Source organism: Mytilus galloprovincialis, chromosome 9 (assembly GCF_965363235.1).
Source record: "Mytilus galloprovincialis chromosome 9, xbMytGall1.hap1.1, whole genome shotgun sequence".
In the NCBI taxonomy this organism is placed as follows: Eukaryota; Metazoa; Mollusca; class Bivalvia; order Mytilida; family Mytilidae; genus Mytilus; species Mytilus galloprovincialis.
The window spans coordinates 15,669,070-15,681,741 of NC_134846.1; the positions used below are offsets into that span (position 1 = coordinate 15,669,070).

General features: G+C 31.9%; 1 protein-coding gene across 2 annotated transcripts in view; it reads right to left on the reverse strand.

Annotated features, from left to right (window-relative positions):
* LOC143044501 (phosphatidylinositol 3,4,5-trisphosphate 3-phosphatase and dual-specificity protein phosphatase PTEN-like) overlaps positions 1–2,875 on the reverse strand; it is a 36,062-nt gene extending 33,187 nt beyond the window's left edge. Inside the window, exon 1 of one of the 2 annotated variants that reach the window (XM_076216553.1) lies at positions 2,559–2,875. In XM_076216553.1, the coding sequence (XP_076072668.1) occupies positions 2,559–2,634 (76 nt within the window). In that variant the 5' untranslated portion in view covers positions 2,635–2,875. The remainder of the gene's footprint in view (positions 1–2,558) is intronic. The other variant, XM_076216554.1, reaches the window with a different exon arrangement.
* Positions 2,876–12,672: the final 9,797 nt, after the last annotated feature.

Below are 12,672 nucleotides of genomic sequence, written 5' to 3' on the forward strand. Positions count from 1 at the left end.
TTATGATGGCAAGACCTGGACTTCAAGTGAAAAGGTCTCTAATGAGAAGCCTACTTTTGGTTTTTGAAGAAAAACACAGTACATGCCTAAGCATCTTCCTACATTGTAGCAGACATTTGCCAGAGGCAGGTCATGAAATTCTGATAGCTAATCATAAGATGTTGAATCAATCAGATAAACTACAAAGGTCATTGAAATACTCCTTTGATTAAGCTATTTATACCAACAACAATAGAACATCAAGCTGATCAATAGTCAGGTTACTTAAGTGTATTGGGCATACATATATATCAAACTTAATTCTAGACTAAACAATTTTAAAAAAATATTTTTCTTGCAATTGCATTGCAAGTACTGCCAAGTTTGATCTAGTTTATTTAAATAAAAAAAATCAAATGATTGCCTAATCACGCAAATGGGTAAAGCTTAATGAAACTATTAAGTTTGACATATATATTTTAGTGGTTCCTTATAACATGTATAATATTAATGTATAAGAATATTTAACATGTTTAATGCTCAATAAGATTATTTTTTTTATGTTTTTTCAAATCAAATTTTTTTCTGAAAAAGACAATTCAAAGAAGCTACATGTAGATGCAGATGCTAATAATGTTGGAAGTTTTGATAGGAAAATTTTCAGTTACCGGTAATAAAAATGATAAATGGTAAGGAGTTACCTTCTTGTCCAACAGTCCTTGATAATTTGATGATTTCTTTGGAGCATACACCATACTTCAGGGTTTCATTATCAGGGAAGATAATTTGTATAGATTCAGGTCATTTTGATAGCTAACTGTATTGGCCTCTTTTAATAAAGGTGGATGGCTGCATATGCTTATTATCCAGCCGCAAATTTAGGACCAGAATATGCTAGTCCTGGATAATATAACATAAATATTAACCCTGCTTCGTACTTGACACGCTTTAATCTGCCACACTGCTTACATGGCTTAGCGGAATAGCAGCAAATGCCAATTTTAAAGTCTTTGGAGTTTGGTTTGACCCAGATGTGGTTTGAACCTGACACTTCCTGCACTCATTATCATTATTACTGTCAATCAATACTAATTTGGAATTATATTGTTCAATAGGGGTACATGTATCACCCAAGATTGTGCTAAAGGAGTTGAACTAAAATTAAGGATTTTTTACTTATGAAAAATAGTTAAATGTAAAAAAGAAGATGCAGAATGACTGCCAAATAATGTTGGTTTGGAAACCTGATGACCTGTTAATCATGCTACTTCTGGTCTTTTCACCCTCCTTTAGACCATTATAAAACAAGGTAGTAACATGGGTGCCTTCATGACGTATAACAATAAAAATTCTTGAAAATTGATGTTAACAGTAATTTTTGGTGCATGATGATAAAATGTATACAATTTCTTTTTCAACAATAAAATAAAAATTGACTGATTTTTAAGCATCACATTCTTTTTTTTCAAAAAATGATGCTACTTGCGATAATTATTTCAGACCTCCGACAAATCACAATCCAGATATATTGATGAATCACATTAAAATTTTAACCTATTTAATTGTAACCGTAGCCGAAAATGACCGTTTGAAGCCTGACGTAAAAAGGTTTTATTACCCTCATATGATAAAAGTATGTTGATCATAACATCTTTCCGGAGGGTGGTAAAGGTGGGTTTTGAATACAGAAAAACAAAGAATAAAAATCACAAAAAAGTTGAACAGAAATAAAAAATCGGGGAAAAACAAAGCACAAGAAATAAAATTGTAAGTATTAATGAAAAAAGTATTGAAAATTATTACTCAGCCTTTCTAGGAGATTATGCACTCATTGTTTATAGAAATAAAGACCTTGCAGTCACCTTGTAGCGTCTGTTAGTTGCAACTGATTTGAAAAAAAGATTATTCATAGTAATTTCATGGACTTTTATACCATATATTTACAATATCCAGGCCAACTTTGAAGTACATGTAGTTTGATGTACCTGTCAGCTTTGAATAGACAAAAATACGGAAAATAAATAAGTGGAAAAATGAAGCACGCACATTGAATCAAACACAAGAAAACGAGAAATAAAACGCCTAAACACATGAAATTGAAAGGCCGAAAGCGTTCCACCAAAAATAACCCTTATAAACCCTCTTCTCAGATTGTAAAGTCGTGGATAACTTCTCCAACATTGTGATGTCACTAATAAGTTATACACATGTATCATAGCTGTAAAACTACAATAAACAGAGCGATTGCACATGTTGATAATTTTCAGGTAAAGGGAAGCACTATATAAAGGACAATTATAAGGATCACCATCAACCTGGTCAAGTCAGAATCCAAAATAACGATATGTAGGATCTTCATATTGTTCTGTTGATCGATACTAAAAATCTGTGTAAATAACTCTCAGTTGGCCCGTTTAGATATCATTAACAATAAAAGCATATGTTTGTTGTCCCTCTTCGTTTGTCTTTTCATACAGTAAGAAAAAATAGGGGCAGCATACATGTACATGTATTTAGTTGCATAACTTTATGTGATACACTTCATACCTATTACAAACTCTTTACTGTAAAAAGGATACATGTTAGATCTAGATCGAATCCGTCGACTTTGTGCCGTCTCTTGTTTTTACTGACAAGACCTTTTAAAAAATCCATTTTCACAAAAACAGTTGAAACTTGAAATCAAGAAAAATTGTCAACAGGTCTTTCGACACAATCAGCGAATGTTAATATCCTTGTCACTGCATTTTCTGAACAAAAATAAATTCATTGATGATAACAATACATTATTACATGTAAACAAAACGACAAAATTCAATAAATGACACAAATTTCAGTTTACATTTTGTATGTCGCTATTTCGCTATGGCGGCTTCCTGATTTGATATCCTTCCGCTGACCAATCAATGTGGGGAGATATCTAAAATCTCCAGCCTTTCACACTTAAAAATATTTATTTAACACTTGTGGCTAAATCATGATATTTATACAATATTAAACTGTAAGAATGTTTCCGTTTTTATGAAGATACGAAAATATTCTAACCTGATAAAGCTATGTCAAAGGTCAACCTTGTGTGTAGAAAACCTACTGACCCACTAATCATTGACATAGTTTGCAATACACAATGTTTTGTTTGATCTATCGATTAGGGTAAATACCCAAAGCACCATTTATTAACAAATGTGTAACAAAGGAGTGTTTCATAAATTACGACTGGAAAATATATAAAAATATGCATTCAAACTATAAAATTGTAAAAAAATAATTATACATAAGAAAAGGGAGATAAATGGAGTATACAATTTATCTGCAGGTGCCCTCAATAAAACCAATCAACTTGCTTATTATTTTTTGGTTGCATGTAACATTAGCATGATTAGCAGAAACAACTAATTGACTTGTAAGCACAGTAATATAACTGGAATTTATTGATATTTTCATTGATGCCGTAATATTTTTACAACTATTTGAAAGACTGATATTATTATTGGAAAACAAAACTGTACGTAGGATTAGGTTGTTAGTCTGAGGGTCTTGATGGACAAGGGATTTTGTTCATTTCTGTATTCATTTTTAGGATATTTTTCTCAATTAATTGTTTTTGTCCATTTGATCTATTCTTCTTTATTGCATGCCAATCCTTTTTTCATATTTTTATGAGCCAAAAAAGAGGGGGGAGGGGGGGGGCATTCTCTTTATTTTTTAAAATTAACCCTCTTATATTTTTATTTTTCACACCTCATTCAAATACTTTTGCACGAACAAAGTGTTGTATATATAGGATATTATATAAACAATTCCTTGGTACGAAGAAGACTTTTATATCACAAACTGCAAGAGTCTGAAAGTTAGCAGGACAAACAAATTATATCCCCGTGATAACCATTATAGATAAAATGGTTTGGATGATCTTCATTATTTACATTCTTTTATTTTCATTAGCCATGTTCTCTATTCTTTATTATAACGCAATGTTTCTCTGTAATTTTTGTTTGCCCATTTTTCGCTTCTTTATTTTTTAGTCTTGTGAACCCATCCAGACCCTTTAATATATGGCATGACTGTCAATACGAAAACGTTGTAAATTTATTAGTTAGTTATACAAAAGGGTTTTTTTTCAAATGATGTGCACTCTTTTGTACTGAAAATTAATAACACTTCGATCTTTCTTTATGATTTATAAAGTCAATGATTTTAAAAGTAGTAATATGAAAATCCTTTGTTATGTAGAAGTTCATATCTTATATAATACATTTTTAATTCCGAATTCGTGAATACCCATTAACAACAGGTAACAGGTAGACTACACAGCATATTTATGGAATCAAAATGTTATTCAGCACTACATGTAGTTGTTGAATGCATTTTCATGATACAAAAGAGAGACAAAAGATAATGATATCCTAACTCCTTAGTTAAAAATAAAATGACAACACCATGGCTTTAAAAGAAAAAGACAAACAGACAAGCAATAGTACAAAAACACAGAAAATTAGACCGAGCAGTACAAACCGTACAAAAAATTGATGTTGCTCCGGAAGGTAAGTGAATCTGCTCCACATGTGACACCCGTCGTGTAGTTCCAGTTAGTATATCCAAACCTGGTAATTAGTCTAATTCTCTTGGAAATATTAGCGGAAAGGGAGACTGATTAATTACGACAATTGGAAAATTACCATCAGTTTTCATGATTTAGAAAATGTTTGCATTGTAGGAAGGCGTTCAATGTATGAGTCCCAGGCCGAACCAAAAGAAAACAATTTTCATCTTAAAGATGATGGACATGATTGTTTATGACTTCTTTTCACTATATAAATCCATTGTATGTTGGATGTGTACTGATTGATAATTTAGTTTTAGATGCATTATTCTTTTAATTGGTGGTTAGGGGCTTTGAACTAGCTGACAGTAGCTGTGTGTACTCTCAGATCTGTACTTATTGTTGTTTAGATGTACAAGTACCTGGCCACATCCACTCTGTGTTTTTGTTTGCATCAGTTGTATCCATTTGGTTAGGTAAGTCTTTTTGAACTGATTTGTATAGTTCGTTCTTATGTTGTACTGTTACACCACTGTCCCAGGTTAACAGGAGGGTTCAAAATCCCGCTAACACGTTTAACCCCGCCACATTCTGTGTGTATGTGCTTACCCAAAGTCATGAGCCTGTACTTTAATGGTTTTCGTTTGTTGATGTGTTACATATTTGTTTTTCGATCATTTTTGTACATTAATTACGCCGTAAGTTTTCTTGTTAGAATTGTTTTACATTTGTCATTTCAGGATCTATTATAACTGACTATGCGGTATTCGATTTGCTCATTGTTGACTGAAGCCGTACGGTGATTATAGTTGTTAATTTCTGTGTCATTTGGTCTTTTGTGAAAATATGTCTAATTGGCAATTCTACTTGGATTTTTGTCCATCTGAAGCCTTTTTTAACTGATTTTTATATTTCGATCTTATGTTGTACTGTTATACCACTGGCTTAGGTTAGGGGGAGGGTTGGGATCCCGCTAACATGTTAACCCCGCCACATTATGTATGTATGTGCCTGTCCCAAGTCAGGTGCCTGTAATTCAGTGGTTGTCGTTGTTTATGTGTTACATATTTGTTTTTCGTTCATTTTTGATATAAATAAGGCCGTTAGTTTCTCGTTTGAATTGTTTGACATTGTCATTTCGGGGCCTTTTTTAGCTGACTATTCGGTATGGGATTTGTTCATTGTTGAAGGCCGTACGGTGAACTATAGTAATTATTTTTGTGTCATTTTGGTCTCTTGTAGAGAGTTGTCTCATTGGCAATCAAACCTCATCTTGTTTTAAATATTATGAAATTTCTAATGGAATATGTCAAAGAGACAACAACCCGACCGAAAAGCGGATAACAGTCGTTGGCCATCAATTGCTGTTCAACGCAGGGGGGAAATCCTGCACATGGAGGTGGGCCTCAGCTGGTCTCTAAAATGTGTACTAGTGTTCAGTGAAAATGGACGTCATACTAAACTCAAAAACATATTGATTAACTAACATTAAAAAACCATACAAGACTAACAATGGCCAGAGGATCCTGACTTGAGACAGGTGCTAAAATGCGATGGGATTCAACATGTTTTGTGAAATTTCATCCCTCCCCTATATCTTCAGCCAATTTAGAATAAAGAAACACACAGCAATGCGCACAGTAAAACTCAGTCCAAAAGAAGTCCAAGTCTGATGTCAGAATAGGTAACAAAAGAAACTTAGCAAAATGACAAGGATACATAAATTAACAAAAGACTACTATAGCAGTTACGGACCTGAATTAAACTGTCCTCATCATTTGAAAATCAAGCACAGTCCCTCCCGTTAAGGGTTGAGTATCATATCATCATAAAATATATGAGAAGTACATAACCCGTATCATGATAACAGCTGGTTTTAGAATAAATGTGTTTATTTCCAGTGAAAAGACCCTATGTGTGAATCAATATTAATACCAAAAAATACTTTTTGACCTGGGAGGGGGCTGGTCATTTTGAAATCAAACATATACAATTTTCTTGATTCCCCCATAATATTTCACTATTTTTATTTGATCCCCCGATAAAAACGTTTATAAAATGTGATTCCCCCATAAAAAACGTTTAAAAAATGAGATGCCATTCTATTTAAAATGCCAAAATTTTAACACGCAAAACATTTATCATGAAATATTCTCATTGGATTGAGTCCAAACACGGAGGGAAAATTGCCTTGAAATAGAGCTCTTCCATGAATATTAGTAGGTTGAGCAAGCCAGTGCTTTGGGAAGCTTTTTCTTCGTTTAGTATGTCCCTCTCTTGAACGAAGCGTAAACTAAGTTTTACGTTAGGCCATATGGAAACCTCCATTAAGTCGGTGAACTTTTATATGGTTAGTTCATGCTTTCAGCTTGAACAACTCAATTATTTATTTATTGTCACATTTCATTCATAACTGTGTGATATCATAGTTACCCCCATTTTTTTTTTTATTTACTCAAAAGTACAAATTTAGATGGAATAAGAGGTATAATGGACCTAAATGGATCTTATAATGAAAACAAAAAGGTACATTAGTGGTGGGTGCTCTTCATCTCAGAATCATATTTTGATGTGAAATAACTGAACGTATAAGATTTCTGCATGTTGATTTATACTTATGAATGATGGCCTTGTACCGATGATAACATTTAGTAAATGTTTTGACTAGTTGGTGATATCGAAAACCCTGGTGTAATAATGTTATTACCGAGAGTTCTTTCGTTAAAAGCAAATACGTTGTTTCATACACGAGCGAATCGAACAAGTTAAGATATATGAATACCATAAGATGTTGACAAAGGAACTTCACCATCTAAAAATGAATAATTATAGCAATTCAAAAATGAAAAATCATCTCTTTTATTATACATTTTGGTATTAAGCTTCCTGTTAAACATATAGATATCTAGGAAACCTCAGTTTTCATTGTTAGTATTAGCTTTATTTACAGTCATTTCGGCAGGATACTTCTCTTTAGTTTACATACTATCATCCAAATATCTATAAGTGTTATTAAATTTTCGAATTAGACGTTGTTTTGATGGTTCTTAAATTATCTGATTTTAGTCATAAATTGTAAATCATAACAATACAGAAACAAGTTCACAATAAGTGGTGCACAGTTAGTCTCCATTTGATTGACGATATACAGAATCTCCATAGCCGGAACAAAAATGTTATCTAGTAAAAATCAAGGGCTGTTATAGTATCAAAGCAGGTGCAATTGACATACTGCTTTTGTTTGTTGTTACTAAAAATTCACCTATTAAAAAGAGTGTGAACATATATATTCGCATTCTGACTTGTGTGAATTTTTCTTAGATAGATTGTGAGGCAAAGTGGTATATAGAGTAGAAAAATCAAAACTTTGAACAGATTAGAAATCACCAATATAAGCATGCATTTTATCAAGTACTTCCAACGAATCTTTGACACTCCAAAAGTAATTAATTCCACTTTTTTCAAAGGCCCTATTTGAACAATTTATTATCCGGTTTTTGATTGTACCAAGTGTACTAGTAAGTAGAATAGATAGTTTAGTAGTGGAACAATGACTTGACGACGAAATAAATCCATATTTGTAAGGAGGGTTTTTTTTGGCAACAATATTACACACATTGATATTTTCAAACAATATATATATGTCGTGTACAAGTTGCAATTCATGGTTGGAACTTTCATTGTATTTGGTTTACTGTACAAGAAAAAATAGAGTTATCCTTCTTTGTACAGGAAATTTGGACTTGATATTAATAGAAGATGTGGTATGAATTCTAATGAGACAACTCTTTTTCTCCATGTGATAAATCATTTTCAATCAGTATGATAGATGTGTGAAAGGCTGAATGAATATACATGTAGTTGGTATGATTCACATGCCTGTCTTTGGTTCCTCTGATAACGTTTTTAAGTTTTAAATGAAAGAATCTGATCCGTTTAATTTGAATTTAAACTGTCATACCCGTAGCCAGGGGGGGTTCGGGGGGTTCGGACGAACCCCCCCTTGAAAACAAATAAGCACTGTTAAAGTCAATGTTCTGTTCGAATTGTGACTGTTAAAGTCGAGTTTTTGAGTCAAACGAACCCCCCTTTTGAAATTCCTGGCTACGGGCCTGACTGTTGTCATTATATGAAAAATTGGAATTCGGACATTATTAATTTCATCGAGTGTATGGGTGTCGTATCTTAATAAATAATGGACATCCCCTTCAAATAACTGGGTTGCAACACTGATTTGTGACTAATCAAGATTAAGATTCAGATTCAGATTCAATAGTTTACTGTTTAAAGGGAAACTTCGCAAAAAAATCAAAAATTGATATTATGTTCATTCTGTATAAAAATGATCAAATTTATAGATATTAAAGTTTTATTCCGCTAAATAAGAGATCACCATCAATTTTAAATTTTGTGTATCAGTTCTTTGCTCTCCGCCATCTTGTCACCTTCTCCGATGAAAAATCCCGATATGTCTATAAACCGCAAAGGAACAAAACTACAGTAAACGATGTAGTCGTAATTGCGTGTCGATATCTTGTCAATCGTACGGTTGTTTTATCTGACTGACTAACTTGATACGGAAAATGGTCTTATATTTTTAAATAACCATATAGTCTGTTATTTTTAAACTGATAATATTGTAATTAGTTAAAAAGTCAAAGTTCAAATCATAAATAAGTGTTCCGTGGAAATTGTTTTCGAAAATCTAATTCGTTCATAATTCTTTCAAGTAATAAACTTTATTTAAATAAATTCGGATCTTCCCTCATCTGATCACCAGCATGGCTAATGGTATTACTCCCAAAGGTATTGGAAGGGGTGTAAGGTGACACGTCCAGGTATTCAATCGATTTCCTGTCCGGCGGGCTTGCAAGTTCATGCATCGTTTCACTTCTGTAGGTATTGATCAGTGTACACGACCGTTACTTATAACTTTCCATTTTGAACTATCAGGTGCATGTATAATATACATTTTTGTCTTGCGTGTCCGAAAGTGATATAATATACTAGTCATTACTGAACTCATACGCTTGTTTATAAATAACATTTCTGGTGTAAAGAATATTATTTATAAAAAAAAAATAATATAAAAAAAAAATTGAAGAAATACAAATCTATTTACATATTTTTCCAAGGGTTAATTTGGGAAAATGTAATATATACTCGTTGTCAATAGTTTAGGACAGATTGGAACATACCAGAATTATTGATTTAAAAAAAATGTGCGCACTTGTCGACGATTCGTGTATACATACGCCTGGGTAGAAAGTTACGGAACTATAGTCAGTAGCGCAATTTAAAATATGTATACATGTATACATTGAACATAAGAAAGAAACATACATTTTGTGTAAATTGTGGTAAAAGTTTTGTAAATAGACTAGTCCACGTATGCCAACAGTATGTAATCAACGAATTCGATAGACTTTTGTATACCAAAAGAAGAAGAAGAAAAAAAAAGAAACAATTTGATTTAAATACAGGTCAATTTATAACTTGCTTTGGTTCATCGAAGTTAAGAACACAGTAAACTCACAGATTTATATATCAATTAGATTGTTCTCGAATAAAGGACGAAATTCGTCTTCATCACAATTGTTCCAACATTCATGTAAAATATATATGCAACTGGACGTACACTAATAATCCCCAAGGGATGTGAATATTTTCTAGGAAAACTATTGAGTATCAATTTCGGGATTTATTTTCTTTCTTGATATTCAATGACAGCAATTTAAAGAATAAACTGCTTGTCGGATATTTGTCCGCTTTAGGGGTATTCTTGCAAGTTGAACAGACTTATAATAACATTCAAAAATAGGGAAAGATAACATTAAATTCGTTGTCTTTTAATTTTAAACATCGTTGGTCAAATAGTTATTTAAGTATATATATACGTTGGGAGACGACGATTATTATAGTAGTCTCAGATTTTAATAAGGACGTTCCCGATTATGAATAAATTTGGTTGACGTTTTTCACACTTGAAAAGAATATCTATTCGTAATTTTTCGATTCCATTCCAATACAAAAGTATTTTTTCTTTATTCGTACATATTATATTCCGCTTCGGTAAAGTTATCTTCAGATAGTTTCATATATTAATTAATACATGGCTTTCAAAAGTCTAAATGTAAGTGTTCTCGTACATTTTTTCGCCTAATAAAGACAAATAAAAATGATTTAGTAAAGCTATTTCTAATTTCTAAGTCCCCCTTTTTTATGAGACATAAATCAAGGACAAGACTTGTATATCATTTCATTCTGACATATGCATTAAGTTTCCCGTCTTTAACCGAAAATTGTGTATTTCTTAGTAAATTAACTTATTTGAATTCAAATAAATAATAGCACCAAATATAATTAAATAATTCCACGGCGACCAATTTTTATTTGTCACCAACTTTAATATGTATTTTTAATGTGTGTATTAAATGCTCCCACTGATCCGAATAGACAGTCACACCTGGCAAGTTGTGCCCTAGAGGCGTGGTTAAATACCGAAGTGCAAATAACAATTTACCTTTCAACAAGCCATCTACGAGTATTGCCACAGAACCGTGAATACACACATCGTATAACCCTAGTCATAGCAGAGATAGTAAAAGGTCAATAATAGTACACCAACATATTGTCTTTACAGATTATTGTACTTTAATTTGTTCACCTTATCAGTCCGAAAATGCATTTATTAAAAATAAATTTATAACTTTTTGTGTTGTCTACAAAAATAATTCGAATATATACGTTTAACATAGATAATTTATCTCACGAATGAGTACAATTGAACGTCTGTGCGTTTTATCTTCTTATTATCGGATGGTTATTAGATAAAGCATAAGTCATCGGCGCGCTTACGATTACGTTAAAATATGATTAAAAACCAAGACTTTTAATGATTGTATTTTAAATCCCGGCATGCAAAAATCAGGAGAAAACGTCACGACCTACAGGAAGTAGTTGATATTTTTTCATTAATTATTGAATTTCTCCTTTATTACTGCACATATAGCGATAAAACTTTGTGAATATATATATTATGTCATAATGAACATATTTAAACCATAAGTAAAAAATCGTGAATTTTCCCTTTAAGTCTCATACATACAACATAATTAAAACAAGATACAATTACATAATTGAATATACAGTAAACATGTGTAAAACAATTAAAAATATGTATGTGCTATTTTTAAAAGAGCTATTAAAGACTATTAAAATACATATATATACTACTAAAATAATTCATTTGATAACATACTACAAATTAGTTAATGATATAAAAAAACTGTATCTCCTCGATAATATGTTATTGCAGGTTTTGGCAACAATATTACACACATTGATATTTTCAAACAATATATATATGTCGTGTACAAGTTGCAATTTTGTACAGGTTATAACATGTACAAAAATATTGTATAACATGTACAAAAATATTGTACATGTTATAATTTGTACAATACTAAAATACAAGTTATAACATGTACAAAAGTACCTCGTACATGTTATAACATGTACAAAATATTGCTTAAAAACGGGTTTAACCTGTACAAAATTTAAAAATAATAATAAAGCAGAATATACATTCACGATTGAAATTTGTTAAATAATAAAGAACAACAATCAAATGCAAAAGAAGGTGCATTATTTACAGCTTTCATAAAATACTTCATTTTTATACATTTTAGAAACAAATTTTTTATTACTTTTTGCTACAAGACAGAGATATGTGACACCTTTGAGTTGCATAAAACTTTCACTCTTCTACATTTTCACCTACCAGACCTACAACTGTATTTTTTACACTAACAATGCACAAATCTTTGCCCCCCCCAAACTTAAGGATATCTTACGGACCATCTCTCTAACACTCATATCACTCATTGGGACTTCAAACACATTTAAAGTTGCATTTGCAAGAAATTGAACCGGGTCTATACTCATGTATCCCTTTATTTGTCCAACTAATTTTGTAGTCGCCATATGTTCATTCACATTCATCACCAAGCCTGTTATGTTTTTCACACATATGCAGGGCCCATATCAATGGACTGAAATGTGAATGATAACGTTATCGCCTTAGGAGAGAACAGTTTATCTAGTTTTTGAGTTTTTCGTCAAGGCATGGGCTTGTACGTGCCGGCCAG